Genomic DNA, 19,678 nt, shown 5'->3' on the forward strand with positions numbered 1-19,678 from the left:
ACCTGTACCCCCGCACATTGACTTGGTACCTGTGCCCGTGCCCCCTGTATATAGCCTCGGAATTGTTATGTAATCTTACTGTGTTACTTTTTATAAAAATTGTACTTTAGTTTATTTAGCAAATATTTTCTTAACTCTATTTCTTGTACTGCATTGTTGGTTAAGGGCTTGTAAGTAAGCATGCCAATAGCATGCAAAGCTGTCATCAAGGCAAAAGGTGGCTACTTTGAAGAATCTCAAATATAACATATTTTTATTTGTTTAACACTTTTTTGGTTAGTACATGATTCCATATGTGTAATTTAATAGTGTTGATGTCTTCACTATTATTCTACAATGTAGAAAATAGTAAAAATAAAGACAAACCCTGGAATGAGTAGGTGTGCACAAACTTTTGACTGGTACTGTATATTTACCATATCCTTGTTCAGCCACGACTCAGGGAAACATAGGATATTACAGGATAATACATTACGACAATATATTTGTAGAATGATGTATCATAATGCATACTTCATCGATAATGTACATTATGTTCATAGTAATGATTGGAATTGAAAAGTCAGTCAATTGGCAACACTCAGTTTGTTTTACAATGTGTTAATATCTTATGCCACCTACTGGTCTCATACTGGTCTTAAAGTCTTGTGCTACCTGCTGTTAAATCGAAGAGATGTAGGTATAATTCTAAAAAAGTAATGGCCTTATACCAACAACAGAGGGAAGCAGAGTACTGAGAGACAGCGACAATCCGGCAAATGTATGCTACCGTGAAAAAACAGAGGACAGTTTAGTTCAATCAAATGGTGCATATACAGATTCAACAACATATTTGAAAATGAAAGATTATTTGAGACAAATACTATATACTTAGTTGTAGTTTAACCTGATATTATTATTTTCTTTGCCATGTTCTGCACTCGTGTTGACAGATGGTCTCTATTATGCCTATACGTGTGAGTGCCCGGTCGCACTAACAGGAGCGCGCACGTGGCTGTCAGCAGTAGGAAATGCAGACGATTTGTGCTAAATGTCCAACAGCAGCACGACCACACTGATTGTGAAGGACAGTTTGGGAGAAAGGAATACCATTTGGTCGTAAAATGATATACATTTGTAAGATTTAAACGCTCTGCAAGTTATGTCAGAGAGTAACACAGACAGCTAGGTTAACAACACCCGCCTAACATCATTAGCCAGCAAGCTAGGCTAACTAGCTAGCTAGTTTTGGGGGACATTGCGCCTCCTAACCTGCTCAGCCGTTATCTATTTATTTTCCTTTTTGTTGCCTGGACAGTCCAGCTTCTCATTGTCGTGTTTTCATTGAACGGAGGAGCTTAGCGGACCGGAGCTGTGGGGGGCCCGCAGACAAACCCCCTGCCCTGGGCGTCCAGGCGGACGGATCACGTAGACACAAGGGCCGTGGGTAAGTTTACACGAGCGAGTTTATAGCGAGGGAAGGGATGGGCAAGGCCCTGGACCCAATGGTCAGGCAGGGCCCCGACGACAGGGAGGGGAGTTGACCATTAGTTAACTAGAAAACTAAGCTGCCTGTTAGGCAACAATATAATTTTCCTGTGGTTGAATCGGGAAGTTGTGTCGCTTTGAATGAGGCCTCGAGAGGATATGAAAACACAATCGCTCGTTTTTAGGTAGCTATAGTAGCTAGGTAGTTAGCGTGTTGGCTGACGCGAGTTAGCAAACCAACCTGCTTAGATCAGCGAAATATAAATATGTTTTCCGTAATCTTGGTAGAAGAAATAAGGTACTGTATCGGTGGTTGCTAGCGAAGGTAATTTTGTCTGACTGTTGTACTTGTTAGTGTATGCACTTGATAGTGTTTGTGGCCACACCTGAGTTGATCGTTAGGGCCAGGCAGTCTTTTGAATGAATGTATTTGAATTGTTGACATGTCATTGTCAACATCTAGCTCTGTAGATTGTCCGTGGATTTTCAGTGTTCGATGAGGCAGAAATGGAGAGGTGGGTTTGGGTGAAGTAAATAACACAGGTCAAATCATCATATTGAACAACATTAAGTGAAACCTCAGATAGACATGCATATTCTACCTATTACTGTATTGTTACTGTATTGTGGAGATGGTGCTTGTTGAAAATACCCCAATGGGCAATAATTCAAAAAATCCAAATCCATGTTCACTAACTAAATATCAAATAGAAGACATAGAGTAGGAGGTAGGTGTGTAATGAATGGCCAATGCCCTCTTTCAGATATAGGGAACTGTTTGTTTAATTTTAACTGGTTTTCATTGTCTGTTATTAGAATCTTCCCCACTGTTCAAAACTGCAACTCCACTATTGTAGTAGCCAATGAAGCTTTGGGCATTAGCATATCTCTCAAATAATGTCCATGATTTTGAAATATACAGCCAACTTCTTCATTTAACATTGTGGCAGCAAGGACTTTTTTTGTGAAAAACTTGTCTGAAAAGAGTGAGGCAGGAACTGATGGCCTCAGTATTATTTATTATCATCAGTCCAACATAATTTACTCTAATACACTATGGAAATGTGGAGAGGTTGTTTCCATGTTATCATGATTAAGAGTTCTGTTAACTTTGGTTTCTCATGAAATCTTTCTCTTCTCTTTCCATCTGTCAAGGAGAAAATAAGGAGGCGCCATGGCCGAAATCTCCGCCCTTATCCCCTCACCTCCAGCTATAGGTGACACACATGCTGCCCCCTCCTTCCCCATACCCTCTACTGCCCCCCCTCCTCCCAGCAGCAGCACCCCAGAGCCCCCTAAGGAGAACCCCATCCCCAAGTCGTCTCTGTACGGTGACAAAGCTTCTCTGACATTAACTGTACCAGGAGAGACGCTTCCTTCTCACCCTCCTTCTCCCAAGTCTCCCAAGAGGGGGGGGAGAGGACCTCCACCGAGTCCCCCCAAACGCGTCTCATCAGCGTTAACTCCAGAGACTCCAGTGCCCTCACCTCTAATACCCCCAGAGAGACCTGCCCCCTTCCCTGTAATAGCCCTAGATACTCCTGCCATCCCACCTGTAGATGTAGTATTGCGGCAGAGGGAGGGAGTGAAGGAGACAGACATGGAGGCAGTGTTGGCTGTAAAGCAGGAAGTGAGTAACCCAGGGGGCAAGGAGCTGTTAAATGCCCCCTCAGAGGGCCCGACACAGGCCCACAGTGAGCAAGAGGTACAGGGGGTAACACAGCAGACTACCAGCCCCTCCTCCTGTCTTAATCTCACCCCTAATCTCTACCCCAGTGTTCATGTCACTGTGAACACTAATCCTGCTACTGATTATGCTCAGCCTCAGTCTATGGTGGAATCTCCCCCTCCTCCAGACTCCACCCAAGCAGCTGCAGCCCCTGAAGCACAAAATCCTCAGCCACCAGAAGAAAGCCAAAACCCTCACCCAAACCCTCAACCCCCTCCCAAACTGGACACCCCCAGCCTGTCTCCCATACCTGAGACCTCAAGCCAATCTCCCAGAAGGGCAGAGCTACCCAACACCCCCTCCAGAGCAGGGCACCCCAGCCCTCCAGTGATCCAGGAACCTGTCTCCCTCTCCCTGCCCTACCCCAGAGCCCCAGCCCCAGACACCCTCAGCTACCTGGAGTCAGCCAGCATGATGTCAGGGACCCTGGAGTCTCTGTCTGGCCTGGGGGAGGATGGAAGCTCTATCGGGTCAGACTCAGAGATCAACGGCCTGGCTGTCAGACGCACTGACAAATATGGCTTCCTCGGCGGGACCCAGTACAGCGAGGGCAGGTGGGCATGGTAAAACAAAAACACACCCTCACTCTATGCACACACCCATGTAAAATACAAATCTATTGTGTCTTCACTCTGACTGTAGATGGGCAATTACACTGGTTTGTTTTTTTCTCTCTTAAAGAAAATGATTTTTGTCACATGTGCCGACTACAACAGGTGTTGTAGTCGGCACATGTGTTGTAGTCGGCACCTTACTGTAAAATGCTTACTTACTAGTCCTTAACCAACAATGCAGAATAAAAAATAAAAATAAAAATTGAATAAAAGTAAAACATTTGCTAAATAAACTAAAGGAAAAATAGTAACACAATAAAATAACTATAATGAGGTTATTTACAAAAGTTACAGAGTCAATGTGCAGGGGTATGAGGTAATATGTACGGTAGGGGTAAAGTGACTATGCATAGATCTAAACAGAGAGTAGCTGAAGCATAGTGTGAAGGGATATGTGTATGTGTAGCGTCAATATGCGTGTGTGTTGGAGTGTCAGTGTAGTGTAGTGTAGTGTGTGTGTGTGTGTGTGTGTGTGTGTGTGTGTGTGTGTGGTTAGAGTCCAGTGAGTGTACATAGTCTGTGCAAAAACGTATAATTAACAAAAGGGGGTCAATGCAAATACTCTGGGTAGCCATTTGATTAACTGTTAAGCAGTCTTATGGCTTGGGGGTAGAAGCTGTTATGGAGCTTTTTGGTCCCAGACTTGGTGCCCCGGTACCGCTTGCCATGCGATAGCAGAGAGAACTCTATGACTTGGGTGGCTGGAGTCTTTGACAATCAACTGTCTTTCCTGGCTTGGTTATCTTCTCCGAGTCACCCATCTTGCCCTAAGTGATCTCTCCCTCCCCACCCTTTCTGTCCAGTCCTCCCTATATCCACTCTAAACTTATCGGTCTGTCCTTCATCTCTCCTTTGTGTGACTCAGATAGATAGTGCTGAGAGCGCCTTTGTGACACAATATGTACTGACTGTGCCTCGCCCAGCCACTCGTTTCCCTCTCCCTCTCTTTCTGGAGAACCTATCATGCCCCTCCCCTCGGACAGTTCCTCTTCAGTTTGATGTTTTATTGATTTAGTTTGGTATTGATTAAGCCTGTTCCCCTTCAGTGTCGTTATCAATGGGTGTCTGTGTGTGTGAGAGTAGTGTAGCACAGAAATATTGTAAATGAGCATATAATATGAAGTATAATATAAATCTGTAGATGAGTATTCCTTTTAAAGAAGCTCAGGTCGCACAGCTTCCATTTAAAACAACTCTTGCTCCTGTTTGAAATCTACTGAATGAACATGACCCTGTGGCTGCATCCAATCTTAGGATATCCATATTTAGATTTCTGGATTAAAAAAACGTGCTTAAGTGGTGGGCATGGCAGGGGCCATGACAATGGGCGCAGTCAGCCCGTCAGTGGGGCTGAATTTTAGAGACCCCCGATTTTTTTATATTTTTAAGACAATTTCCTGCAGTTCTCCAAACTTCTCCATGGCACTGAGATCTACTTTCCTTCAATTCTACATATTCTGTCATGGAGCTGAGAGAAAATGTTGCTAATTTCCTGCGTTTCTACATATTCTGCCTTGGAGCTGAGAACATTTTTGCAGTTTTTTAAGGTGAATTACCTGCAATTCTATGCATTTTGCCATTTCTAATGCTGTGTTCTTTTGCTCAAACATAATAACAAAGTTAATACTGTTCAATTAATTGTTTTTGTAATTTTAGCTTTTATTTTGATGATGTTAGTTCTCAAAGATTATATATATATATATATATATATGCGAGCTATGGCAAGAAGGTTTGCTGCTCAAAAAAATAAAGGGAACACTTAAACAACACATCCTAGATCTGAATGAAAGAAATAATCTTATTAAATACTTTTTTCTTTACATAGTTGAATGTGCTGACAACAAAATCACACAAAAATAATCAATGGAAATCCAATTTATCAACCCATGGAGGTCTGGATTTGGAGTCACACTCAAAATTAAAGTGGAAAACCACACTACAAGGCTGATCCAACTTTGATGTAATGTCCTTAAAACAAGTCAAAATGAGGCTCAGTAGTGTGGCCTCCACGTGCCTGTATGACCTCCCTACAACACCTGGGCATGCTCCTGATGAGGTGAGTGATCTCCTCCCAGACCTGGACTAAAGCATCCGCCAACTCCTGGACAGTCTGTGGTGCAACGTGGCGTTGGTGGATGGAGCGAGACATGATGTCCCAGATGTGCTCAATTGGATTCAGGTCTGGGGAACGGGCGGGCCAGTCCATAGCATCAATGCCTTCCTCTTGCAGGAACTGCTGACACACTCCAGCCACATGAGGTCTAGCATTGTCTTGCATTAGGAGGAACCCAGGGCCAACCGCACCAGCATATGGTCTCACAAGGGGTCTGAGGATCTCATCTCGGTACCTAATGGCAGTCAGGCTACCTCTGGCGAGCACATGGAGGGCTGTGCGGCCCCCCAAAGAAATGCCACCCCACGTCATGACTGACCCACCGCCAAACCAGTCATGCTGGAGGATGTTGCAGGCAGCAGAACGTTCTCCACGGCGTCTCCAGACTGTCACGTCTGTCACGTGCTCAGTGTAAACCTGCTTTCATCTGTGAAGAGCACAGGGCGCCAGTGGCGAATTTGCCAATCTTGGTGTTCTCTGGCAAATGCCAAACGTCCTGCACGGTGTTGGGCTGTAAGCACAACCCCCACCTGTGGACGTCGGGCCCTCATACCACCCTCATGGAGTCTGTTTCTGACCGTTTGAGCAGACACATGCACATTTGTGGCCTGCTGGAGGTCATTTTGCAGGGCTCTGGCAGTGCTTGTCCTGCTCCTCCTTGCACAAAGGCGGAGGTAGCGGTCCTGCTGCTGGGTTGTTGCCCTCCTACGGCCTCCTCCACGTCTCCTGATGTACTGGCCTGTCTCCTGGTAGCACCTCCATGCTCTGGACACTATGCTGACAGACACAGCAAACCTTCTTGCCATAGCTCGCATTGATGTGCCATCCTGGATGAGCTGCACTACCTGAGCCACTTGTGTGGGTTGTAGACTCCGTCTCATGCTACCACTAGAGTGAAAGCACCGCCAGCATTCAAAAGTGACCAAAACCTCAGCCAGGAAGCATAGGAACTGAGAAGTGGTCTGTGGTCCCCACCTGCAGAACCACTCCTTTATTGGGGGTGTCTTGCTAATTGCCTATAATTTCCACCTGTTGTCTATTCCATTTGCACAACAGCATGTGAATTTTATTGTCAATCAGTGTTGCTTCCTAAGTGGACAGTTTGATTTCACAGAAGTGTGATTGACTTGGAGTTACATTGTGGTGTTTAAGTGTTCCCTTTATTTTTTTGAGCAGTGTATATATATCCATTATCTTTTCTACCTACTTTGTAGCGGTATTTTTAGAGAGGGGTAAAGATAAAGTTTTTGTTTCGGCTGCCAGGCAGGTATTAACTCTGCTGAAAGGAAAAGAGTAGGATAGACAGAGTACCACTACCAGACCCACACACATCAACAGAAGAGACTGTCTAGAGTGTAGCCTGTTTGCCAGATAGCCAGTGGAGAGAAAAGATAAGGCACCATATAAAACACGTCACAGCACAGGTGTAACCCAACCAATAATAATGGCAGAGCAATTTAAAGGCAACTTCATAGAATCAATTGACAAGAAAGAGCCCAGTCATCAACATTAGATAATTTGCAATATTCTGCATTACCTCAGAGGGGGGGGCGGTATGAATGGGTGTGTGTTCATAGACAATACAAAGAAGGCCTTAAAATGTCCAAAAATCCTCTTGGCCAAATGTAAATAGTCCCACACAAAATCAATAGTTCAAACAGCAATAAACAATAACTCTCACTCAAACTCCCTTTAACTAAAATGTCACACCAAATATGACTTGCAGGGGACTAATAGTCCAACGACACTGAACATCTCAAGGAGCGTCTAGGATAAAAATGAATTCTGCTGCAGTAAAGAGCACAGGAGCGATAGAGGGAATATGAGAGGGGGGGGCTTGCAGTTACACTGTCTGTCCGTCTGATACACCTGATGTTTTTTTATTTTTTATTTTATTTTTGCATTTTCCAATTAAGAACATTCAAAACAAAAGTGAAAATATGTTAGACAACAAAGGACAAAGTGACGGTAACAGACTAGCGTAATAAAAAAATAAAAATTATATATACGGACATACATAAAAAACATACATGATACAAAAGTCATAATAAAGAGTAAAATTTTTAAAAATAATAATGAGACATTGAATCATATGGTCACCTGCCGTAAGCTACATATTATACATTACGTGTGAAACATTATATAAGAATTATATAGAGATTCAATCAATGTGATGTGAGGGGAGATTCTCCATATAGTCAATAAAAGGTTGCCAAATTCTGTAAAATGTCTTTAACTTATTCCTCAAGCAGTAAGTGATTTTCTCCAGTGGGATACAACTATTAACTTCCGATAGCCACATTGCAACTGGCAGGAAGGAATCCGATTTCCATTTCAAGGCAATACATTTCTTGGCAATCGCTAGCAATATTTCTGTTAGCTTTATAGTATGACTTTGCCTAAGATTGGTGTTAGTATAGTTACCCAGTAGACAGACCTCCGGGTCTAAAGGGAATGCAACCCCGTGGATTGAGGATATGGTATCGCATACCCCCTGCCAGAAACCGTGTAGTTTTGAACACTGCCAAGTGGATTGGAGGAATGTTCCTTCATCTGAGCCACATCTAAAACATAGGGAGGAGATATCAGGGTTGAACTTGTGCAGTCTAGATGGGGTGATATAGAGCTGATGGAGGAAATTAAACTGGATCAGTCTGTATCTGGAGTTCAATGTGGATGTAACACCATCCCTGCATAGGTCACTCCATAGGCCCTCATCAAGATCAATACCCAGATCTTTTTCCCATCTAAGTCGGGGTTTATCTAGCTCAGGCAGTGTTAGTACTGACATAAGAGCATCGTAAACACGGGAAATGGTCTTGAATAGTGGTTGGTCTGCATGGCAGAGTTGTTCAATAGGTGACATCTTAGGTAGATTCCATTGTCCCTTGAGAGTCACCCTGATAAAGTCTCGTAGTTGTAGGTAGCTAAAGAAGTCCCTGTTAGACAAGTGGTATTTCTGTTTCAGCTGTTCAAAAGACATAAGAACTCCCTCCTCATAACAGTGTTCCAGAAGAGTGATCCCCTTATCAGACCATGGTCTAAAGTTACTATTCTGGAAAAACATAGGGATCAATCTATTGTTCCATAGAGGGGTTTTAGGGGAAAGAAATCCCTCTCGTCTGAACAGCTCATGCAGTTTGCACCATGCCAGGACAGAATGTATGATTAAATGGTTGTCTGTGATCGTTTTTATAGATTTTCTGTCCCATTTGTAAAACAATTCTGCCCCCGTGTCATCATTCACCTCAAGCTTTTCAATGTTCAACCATGAGGGAGAGGGACCATTGTCAAACCTCTGAGCCAGAAACCTAGACTGTGCAGCCCAGTAGTACATTCTAAAATTGGGGAGGTTTAAGCCCCCTTGACCGTAATCCAGGGTCAGTTTGTCCAGGCTAACCCTCGGGGTTTTGCCATGCCACACAAACCGTCTGGTCAGCTTGTCGAGAGAGGAAAAGAATGCTGCAGGCACAGGGATAGGGAGAGATTGAAACAAATATAGAAATCTGGGCAGGATATTCATTTTAATCACATTGATTCTACCCAGTAGAGTGAGAGGCAAGTCCATCCACTTACACAGGTCACCCTCCACCTTTTGCAACAAGCTGGCCAGATTGAGTTTATAGAGGTTGTTTAGGTTACCATCCACCATTATGCCCAAATATGTGAAGCACAGAGGCGACCATCGAAAAGGAAACTTGTGCTTGATGGTATGATGGCCAAAGACAGACAACGGTAAGATTTCGCTTTTATCGAAGTTAACCTTATATCCAGAGAAAGAACTATAACACTGTAGTAGGATCTGCAAGTGAGAGGGAGTGTTCTGGGTTTGTTAGAAATAACATAAGGTTGTCCGCAAAGAGTGATAGTTTATGGGTATGGGGGCCCACCTCAAAGCCATGTATGTCATGGCACGATCTAATAGCCTCAGCCAACGGTTCGATGGCGAGGGCAAAGAGGTGGGGGCTAATTGGGCAACCTTGTCTGTTCCCCCTATAGAGAGGGAAAGGGGAGGAAGTAATCCCATTGGTAGCAATCCTAGCTTTAGGAGATTTGTAGAGTGATTTTTATCAAATTTACAAACACAGTACCTAAACCAAACTTTTCCAAGATGCAAAAGAGGTATGGCCATTCAACCCTATCAAAGGCCTTTTCAGCGTCGAGGGAGACTGCGATACTAGATATTTTGTTTTTGTTAGCAAGGTGAATTATATCAAAGAACCTTCTGAGATTATTGGAGGACAGTCTATTAATTATGAAGCCAGTCTGATCTGGGTTGACCAGCAGGGGAAGACATGACTCCAGTCTCTTAGATAGCATCTTGGTGACCAGTTTACCATCTGTGTTAAGGAGAGAGATTGGTCTACAGGAGGCGCACTTTAGCGGGTTTTTCCCTTTCTTGTGGATTACAGTAATCACTGCTTGAGAGAAAGACTCTGGAAAGCAGTTGTCTTCCCCGGCTTTTTTAAGTACCTCCATAAGGTAGGGGACCAACAGCTCCCTAAATTCTTTATAGAACTCTGGAGGGAAGCCATCCTCCCCAGGAGATTTATTAGAAGGTAAGGATTTAATGGCTTCCAACAATTCAGGAACTGAGAAGTTTTCACTCAGGCGCTCTCTGTCTTCCTCTGACAGGCATGGGAGGTTGAGAGAGGAGAGAAAGGAGTCGATCTCTGATAGATCATTGCTTGATTGGGAAGTGTAGAGGTCTTCATAGTATTTCTTAAAGGTATTATTAATTTCGGTAGGGTCGAAAGATATCTCATTAGTAAGGGTTTCTATAGCATTAATTGTCCTCTTACTTTCCTCTGCTTTCAGTTGCCATGCCAGTACTTTGTGAGCTTTCTCTCCAAGCTCGTAATAACGCTGTTTTGATTTAGTGATGGCCCTCTCAGCTTGATATGTGTTCAGAATATTATATTTCAGTTTTTTATTTACCAAAAGCCTGTATAGATCTTTAGTCGGGCCTCTTTGGTAGGTTTTCTGTAGCTCGGAGATTTCAGATTCAAGGACATTCAGTTCCGCACCGTGTTTTCTCTTCAACCCTTTAGTATAGGAAATGATCTGTCCCCTCAGATAGGCTTTCAATGTGTCCCAAAGAATGAAACTGTCAGGAGCGGAGGGTTTGTTTGTCAAAGTAAAAATATTTATCTGCTCTTTGATAAATGCACAAAATTCAGGTTGCTTTAGGAGTGTAGAATTTAGTCTCCATCTATATGCTCCATTTACCTTGATAGGATTAGAGATTGAGATGGTTTGTTTTTCAAAGCTTCGCAGCAATGGTGTTACTACTCCATGCGAACAATGACAGGAGCGGTCCCAAAAGATTACAACCACGACCTAGAGCGGTAACACCAGTGATCGACTTTACTTCTGCGGAGTTGCACACACTGTCAAACTGCCGCGCCAACTGAGAGCTCTTCACAGAGAGCCGGAAGAGCTATCATTATTTCCTCTTTCCTGACTGCTGATGCGCTCTTAAAGTGGCAGGGCACGGTGAAGGCTCCGTGCAGGATTTCGCCAAAGCCTGTAGAAACAGAGAGGATGCAGGTTTTGGCAGGTTCAGATTCCTCCTACACTAAACCAGGGAAGTCCTCCTCCAAGAAGAGTTCCTGCAGGTGTTGTTTTTGCCTCCTCTGCCATAGGGTAGCAGGGCTTTAGGTCAACAACATGCACCGTCCTGACATCTTCCCAAGTGTCCTCCAAACAGACCAAGTAGTTCACCGGCCCCAACTGCTGCACCACACGGTATGGATCTTTCCATCTTGAAGCTAGCTTGGCAGTGAACTGTTTGGAAACCTTTGACAGATGATAACGGACAAGACACGAGACTGTGGTGGGAAACTCTCGTCTATGTTTGTCATAGTTTCTGAGCTTTCGTTGTTTGGCTTTGATTCTGCTGGCCTCAACTCTGCCTAGCAAGGTGTGGTGCTGTTGGACTGCATCAAATGCTGGGCAGTCAGGTGAAACATTGGAACTTTGCAAGACTCTGTCCATCTGACCTTTTAGTGGTCTTCCCAGGTGTAGTTCGGCGGGAGGGACCCCAGAAATCTACTGGACTGTGGATTTCAGTGCAAAGCGAAACTCAGGAAGATGATGATCCCACCTTGTGTGCTGATCCCCCCCCCTTGAATGAAGCAATCATCTCCTTCAAGGTGTGGTTTACCCTCTCTGTGAGGTTGGTCTGAGGATGGTAGGCCGTGGTCAGTTGCCAGCTACACCCCAGTAGGTACTGAGCTCTTTGTAGATTCCTGATATGAACTGCGGACCTCGGTCAGAGAGAATTTGGTCTGGAATCCCGAATCTTGTAACGAACCCCCCTTCGCAGAATTAGAGCAATGGCGGATGCAGTGGCTTTGCAGAGGGGAAACAACTCCAACCAGTGTGTGTGGTTGTCCACTACCACCAATACAAATTCCTTTCCGGTTGGGAGGAAAAGGTCCCATGAGGTAAATTCCCAGCACTTCATTGGGATGGTTCACCATGTCTGCTGCATTTTCCAGGCATGTCTGCCAATGTCTGGTTTGTATTTCTGGCAGACTTCCCACTGCAGTACAAACTTCTTGGTATCAACCCGTAAGCCTGGCCAGTAAGCCACCTCCTGTAATCTTCGGTAGGTCTTGTAAACTCCAAGATGGCCACTCATGGGGTTGGCATGATAAGCTTGGATCATCTGGTCAGTCAATGCAGAGGGGATGAAGACGTGGTAATGGGTGCTATGTGTTCCATCTCCTTTTGGAGTTTTTCGATACACTTTATCCTGAATTATGCTGAACTTCTAATTGAAGCGACTCTTCGAGTCTTCTTCAGACAGACTCTTGTGGATTGCCATGATGGCGGCATCATTCTGCTGTGCTCTCCTCATCCAGAGGAAAGGAATAATCCAGACACTTAGCGCCAGTGTAAGTGCTGCCCAATGGAGGACAAACATTGGCAGTCTCAGTAATCCGATCTGGTTTAAGTCATTTACGTTGACAGTGGAAGCGTTTTTTTCATCCTGAAACTATATTTCAATTATATATAAAAATAATAATTAGGTGCCCTGCCCAAGGATTTCAATGGCAGAAAAATCCCTGGAAAGCAATAAATACACTGTCTTACATGCCCAGTGTGGTTGACATACATGTGTGTCTTGGTGTTTGTTGTTAACTCTTTCTCCATGTGTTACAGTGATAAGGACATCAGAGTTGATGTAGCACGGCAGAGAGAGCTGAAATGGCTGGACATGTTCAACAATTGGGACAAATGGATCTCAAGACGCTTCCAAAAGGTACTTGGCTACATCTGTCTATGTATGAGATTGTATATCTATTGCATACATTGTATGTGTGTATAACATAACAAGTGTATGTGTGTGTTCCAGGTGAAGTTGCGCTGTAGGAAGGGGATCCCCTCTTCTCTCCGGGCTAAAGCCTGGCAGCTGCTCTCCAACAGCAAGGAGCTCCTGGACTCCAACCCCGGCAAGTTTGAGGTACTGCCGCTAACCCACACCCTTTCTGTCTTCATACTCACACTTCCGCTATGCAAAACATGTCTATTGTGAAGCAGACACTCAAAAAAGACAAACTCTGCCTATGTATTCTTCACCCATTCAAATCCGAGGCCATCATTCCTACAGCCTCTATTTAGGGTCATTGTAGTCAAAATGTCATTGTAATCAAAACAACGTATTTGAGTACAGAAGTTCTTCAGTGAACACTAGGTAGACAGAATAACTGGAACAGAAGTTAATGCGATGGGGAGGAGTTGTGGCTTGTTAGATCTCCAGGGGTGTTTATTGGGGGGTGCAGACACCTCCCCAGCTCTAAGCCTCTTATCCTGGGCAGTAATCCAGCCTGGCTGGGTCTACCTTCACAGACCTGGGGGTCTGGACAGATCATATCAGATAAACCCCTTTTCCTTCCCTTTCTCTGCTTTCACTCTGACACAGACATGCTTTGTTAAAGGCCTAGTTATACTCAGTCCTGTTTCATATTATGCTGCTCGAACTAGATATGTTGCTTTAAAGTTGCTCAATTAGAAATGCTCTGAACATTTATTTCTCTCTTTAATCTCTGTAGGAGTTGGAGAGGGAGCAGGGAGACCCTAAATGGTTGGACATTATAGAGAAGGACCTGCATAGACAGTTCCCCTTCCATGAGATGTTTGCTGCTCGCGGTGGACACGGGTAAATGACCATGCTGTACTGACCTATAACAGGATTTGTTCAGTCCATGTAGAGCACACTGACATGTACAATAAAAATGTACTTTGAGTGCATGTGTGCTAACTGTCTGTTCTCTTCTGGTGTGGCCTCCAGGCAGCAGGATCTGTACCGGGTACTGAAAGCCTACACAGTGTACAGACCTGAAGAGGGATACTGCCAGGCCCAGGCCCCGGTGGCTGCTGTCCTGCTCATGCACATGCCTGCTGAGGTGAGGGGCTGCTGGGGGACACAGAGAGAGGGAGGGGGACTGTGGAGGAGACTGGGAATGGGAACAATGTTATAGACTGATGAATTAGTAGGATGGGGCTAAGTGTTTATAATGTGGTATAATGTGTTTATTCCCAACTTGCAGCATGCCTTCTGGTGTCTGGTGCAGATCTGTGAGACGTACCTGCCTGGATACTATAGTGCTGGATTGGTGAGTAAATGAACGAACACACACACTGTATCTTCTTCTTTGGTGTACACTGAGACGACAACTCATTCTTTTAGGAAGCAATCCAGTTGGATGGAGAGATCTTCTTCTCTCTGCTACGTCGTGTCTGTCCCATGGCCTACCGTCACCTGAAGAAGTTTAAGATCGACCCCATTCTCTACATGACCGAGTGGTTCATGTGTGTCTTCTCACGCACCCTGCCGTGGTCCTGTGTGCTACGTGTGTGGGACATGTTCTTCTGTGAGGGTAAGACACTCTCTCTCTCACACACACACACACACACACACACACACACACAGTGCACATGATGCTGTGGCTAACTATTAGCTAACTGTGCTGTTTTCTAGGAGTGAAGATAGTGTTCCGTGTGGGCCTGGTGCTGCTCAAGCAGATGCTTGGCTCGGTGGATAAACTGCGGGAGGTCCAGGGCATGTACGAAACCATGGAGCGCCTCAGGAACATCCCACCTGAGTCTGTCAGAGAGGACCTATTGGTGCAGGAGGTGAGACTGTAAACAGTGTATACAGACAGACATACACACACACATACACGTGTTCTCTAAACATACTTCTACTCTGACTCATTGACACGAGTCAAATGAGTCAACTGACGTTTCACTGTCTGTGTGTCTAGATCTGGTTTGATGACTTCCTCTGTATGTCTGTGTCTGTGTAGGTGGTGTCCCTGGCGGTGACCGAGGCTCTGATTGAGAGGGAGTGCAGTATTCAGGTAAGGAAGTGGAGGGAGTCCAGGGGCGAACTGACCCACCAGCCTGTCCGAAGGCTCCACGGGACACGGGACATCCACGAGCACAAGCGTCGGGCCTCCGCCATCAGCTCCGGGGGTAGCTTCTCCTTCCTGGGGTCCATCCCCCCTCCAGGGCCCCTCAGGGCCTCCTCCAGCCTGCTCTCCCTCCCCGGCTTCCGCAAGTCCAAAACCCCCTTCCACTCTCAGAAGAAGGGCTCCTTCTCTGGGGCCTCTGGGATGGAGGCCATGCAGCGACAGAACCCCTCCCACAAACCACCCATGTCTAGTGGCTCTGTAGCTAGGGCGCCTGCCTCTCAGAGTCCTTTGGTTGGGTCTGGTCCAGCTCAGACCTCAGCACAGAGCCAGCCTGGTGCCTCAGCCTCAGCCCCAGTACACCATACACCACCCAACACCCTCTCCCCCAAAGTCACCTCTGAGCAGATCACACCCACCATCCCATCACCCACCGCTAACAACACGCCTCTGCCCCCGTTCCCAGACGGAGGAGGAGGAGGAGGAGCAGCTGCTACAGGAGGAGAGGATGACAGGAAGAAGAAGAGGAGCAAGGAAGACAAGAAGAAAGAGAAGGAGGAGGAGAAGAGGAAAGAGAAGGAGAAGAAGAAGGACAAAGCAGACAAGGAGAGCCAGAAGAAGGAGAAGGAGCGGGCAGAGAAGGAGAAGAAAAAGGAGAAAGGGGGGAAGAAAAAGGACAGAGGGGGAGGAGAGGCAGAGGAGAAGAATGGAGCCACAGCACCAAGAGATTCGGCCTAGTTTCTCCTGTTATTCCTTTACAAAGAAAACAGTCAAGGAACAAAAGAGGACATGGAAACAAAAGACCCCCAGAAGTGGAATGAGAGAGAGAAAAGGAGAAGGCCTCCTGTATAGTGCATCTTGAGGACTACATATAGTCAGGATGATTTTGGAGACATCTGGATCATGGTTTTATTAGCGCCCCAGGGATCATGCCCCCCCCATACAACCCCCCCATGCTTTCTTCGTCAATGAGTTTGAATAATTAAGATGGGACACGTTTCCTTCTCCCAAGATCACACAACCGTTTTCTCGTTTAGTTTATTTTATTTAGTTTTTATCAGACTGAAGCCGGTGGACAGACAAGCTGTTGGACATAGAGTAGGTGGGAGTTATAGATTGGGTGTAAATAGAACATCCTAAATCCATGTAGGATCCTTGAGTCGTTCCCCATAATGCCCTGTCATGTCCAGTCTGTGGTCAGGTGGTCACATGTCCAACCGGAATGCTAGCAGAAAAAAGTAAACAATTGAAAAATATCTCAAAGCCAGGCACTGAAGACCGTGATTGCTGGTAGTACTATGGTATTTGGATGGGAGGACCTATTTATTGTAGTGTTAAGTGTTGTGTGAGTGTGTGTGTGCCTTAGTAGCGTAGTGAGTCGTGTTACCGTTCAATATTGCCACCCAGTTTCTCTGCTCTTTCTCTCATGTCTTTGTCTTCCTCTTTTTTGAGTTGCTTGTTTTCTGCCCCCTCTCTCATCTCTTGATCTCTAGTCCTCTGACCAGTGACGGAGGAATATAATCCCAACAGGTAAATGGAGAGATGTACACTGCGATAGGGAGGGTTTGTAAGGAGAGGGAGAAATGAACATGACATTCTGAGACTTGACAGATAGACATGCTGGCACCTCCCTAACAACATGGAGTGATTTTCATTTTAGAATGTAATTATTATTTTTTGTCTTTTCAAGTTTCTCTTGAGTATGTTTATAGTGGGGGATGATGATAGATACTGGTAGTTTAGCGAGGGAGGTTCCTTCTGCATTCAATGACAACTCTGAATCTGCCCGTCAGACCAAATGTCCATCTGTTATTTTTTTGCTTATGATAAATTAAATAATATATATTTTATTTAGCCAAATATTAATAAGGTTGAGGCTTTTAGTAAATGAACCCATTGGAATGTGATCTATTTAGAGTTATTTGAGAAACTTAAGTTGACCACTCCTGTTTGGTAGGTAGGTTGTTGAATCTCATCTGGATAGTTCATAGAGAATGATAGAGGCCTCTAGTGGCCAAAAGGCTGTTTTAGCATGAGCAGGGCCATGAGGGCTTCCACCATTTGAATGTAGTCAACTGGATGGGACTTCCAACTTCATTGACCGATCCCTACTGGTGACCGTGTTGGAGTCGTGCAACCAGGTCATCAGGAGGGATCGGCCAATCGGGAAGAAGAAAATTGACTACTTTGAAATGGAGATTGCCTCAATGAAGCTGTCACAGATGCCATAATGGCACAGATACAATGAGGCCTCTTTCCATATCTATGGGATAGTTTCACCTCTTACACCTGCGCCTTTAGGACCCATAGGAAGCCACTTGGTGCTGGGTGGGTCAGGTGTGCCAATGTAGCATTAACCTCTGAACTCTGACCTTCGGGCTCTGATGTATTTATGTACAAAGTTGGTTAATTTAATCAGATATTATATATGTATTATTCTTTATTTTGGATCTGACTGCTATTTTTCTATGCGAGTAAAGGACACCTGGTTAACTGGAAGGATGGCTGGTGACGTGAAGCCCGGTTTAAGGAGGATAATAAGTATTGTTTTTTTTTAGATACTGGTATGGCTGTTTTTGATTTCATTATTGCACATTTGTCCTCATCTTCTAAGATAACAAATCCTATTTGTCATTCCATATTTAAAGTTTACTGTGGTAGCTATGGGTAATGTTAGGTCCACAATTCTCCATTTACCTTATTACAGTATTAAACCTGACAGTGATTGAAGAACAGGGGAATGACCATCAACCGATCAACTAAGATTCACATGAGTACTTCAGATATGACATCATTTCAGTGAGCCGAAGGTCATAAAGTACTGTTTAAGATACTGGGAGGCATTTAGTCAACTCTGACAAGGGTTGTAATTGAAGATCTGAAGTTGTCTGTCTTTGTCACACCAGTATGTTGTAACCAACCACCAGAATTTACATTTTAGTCATTTAGCAGACGCTCTTATCCAGAGCGACTTACAGTAGTGAATGCATACATTTCATACATTTCATTTCATGCATTTTTTTGTTGTTGTACTGGCCCCCCGTGGGAATCGAACCCACAACCCTGGCGTTGCACACACCATGCTGGCGTTGCAAACACCATGCTCTACCAACTGAGCCACAGGGAAGACCATAATGATGTTTTGATAACTCCCTAACCCACTCACACACAGTGTTATCTAACGTATGTATACTGTACATTAGATGGATAGTGGCGGTTAGTTACTGTAACTCCATTCCTTTGTGGAAACTGTTGATTCTCTTAACACTGATTCTCTGTACTGTTTTTGTAGGAGAGGAGGGTCTTTAGTGTAATCGTAGCCAAAATGTCCTTTTTGTTCACTATTTGTCTTATTTTCCCCAACTCATGTTATTTTTTTAAGCCCCTTCTTTCCCCACATTTTGCTTCCAGTCTTCTCAGAATCACTTGGATCAGCGTAGAGTCGGCGAAGATGACCTGAACATGTTTATGCAAACCTTATTGTTCACAAAGCATGTTGTCAAACAGCAGCACTGACGGCCAGCAATGCCACTGCAGAGATCAGTAATTTTCATGGCAATAATTAGAAGTTGGAGAACCCTGAGAATGCTACAGAACCAATCAGGATAGAGCAATATTTCTCCAAGCAGGCCCTGGCTCCATCCAATTGGTTAGGCTCCTTAAGGTCCTCAATTCTGTGTTGAGTCATCAAGAGGTCATGACAGTCATCCTGTTATTGCTCCCAAACTGATCTGGATCTGAAATCAGTCCTCACGCCTGAAATAGCCAGGATCAGTCAACAGAGACGTGTAGGTCCTGAGTGCATTTCTGCATTGGTCCTGAAATCCTTGAATTGCTTTTAATCGGGAGCGTCCCACTGATTAGATTTTTTTAAAGGTTGTTGCTTTTATGTTTTTCTATTTTGTCATGGTTTCTCCCCAACTGTATGTCTTTTGTTGTTTTAAGTTTACATGGAACTGTTATTGGTGGAAAAATAAAATCCTAGATAATGAAATGCATTCCTTACCTGCAGAAGAAAATCTACACATGATGTATTTAATTAATAATGATGCCAGTTGTGATGAATAATAAACCATAATATATTAAAGAACCCTGCTCTGTCTTGCATCCTTGTTTCATATTGATATAGCCTGCATTTTCCCAATGAGCTGTGCATGAACATTTTATTCCATTCTAGAAAAACTTCATATTTCAGACAGTCTATGGTCCAGCAGGGGGCAGTAAAGGTGTATGATTGCTCTCTTTACAAATGAGCCTAGTCTGCGGATAAGATTTTGGTGGTGTCTCAGACAATTTGTATTTCTTCCCCCTATGCACACAGCACAGGAAATAC

The 19,678-nt window shown here is 44.5% G+C and overlaps 1 protein-coding gene across 3 annotated transcripts; it reads left to right on the forward strand.

Moving 5' to 3' along the window:
* The first annotated feature begins 788 nt into the window (after window positions 1–788).
* Window positions 789–19,435, forward strand: LOC106606899 (TBC1 domain family member 10A). 3 transcript variants are annotated; one of them, XM_014203360.2, is made up of 10 exons: window positions 789–1,426; window positions 2,623–3,759; window positions 13,094–13,193; window positions 13,287–13,394; window positions 13,984–14,090; window positions 14,223–14,337; window positions 14,482–14,547; window positions 14,622–14,811; window positions 14,913–15,067; window positions 15,241–19,435. In XM_014203360.2, exons 2-10 carry the CDS (start codon window positions 2,642–2,644, stop codon window positions 16,081–16,083), a joined length of 2,802 nt encoding a protein of 933 aa, XP_014058835.2. In that variant the 5' UTR covers window positions 789–1,426; window positions 2,623–2,641; the 3' UTR covers window positions 16,084–19,435. The 3 variants fall into 3 exon arrangements, with proteins under 3 accessions (XP_014058835.2, XP_045576105.1, XP_045576104.1); XM_045720149.1 differs by having other exon boundaries at window positions 2,623–3,750; XM_045720148.1 differs by lacking the exon at window positions 789–1,426 and adding an exon at window positions 1,568–1,792.
* Window positions 19,436–19,678: the final 243 nt, after the last annotated feature.

Source organism: Salmo salar, chromosome ssa06 (genome assembly GCF_905237065.1).
Source record: "Salmo salar chromosome ssa06, Ssal_v3.1, whole genome shotgun sequence".
NCBI classification, from domain to species: domain Eukaryota; kingdom Metazoa; phylum Chordata; class Actinopteri; order Salmoniformes; family Salmonidae; genus Salmo; species Salmo salar.

Coding starts and splice junctions, on each gene's coding strand:
- LOC106606899 (XM_014203360.2), top strand. CDS start 2,642: ATGGCCGAAATCTCCGCCCTTATCCCCTCACCTCCAGCTATAGGTGAC. Junction 14,091..14,222: donor GCTGCTCGCGGTGGACACGG/GTAAATGACCAT, acceptor TGTGGCCTCCAG/GCAGCAGGATCTGTACCGGG. Junction 14,548..14,621: donor GATACTATAGTGCTGGATTG/GTGAGTAAATGA, acceptor TCATTCTTTTAG/GAAGCAATCCAGTTGGATGG.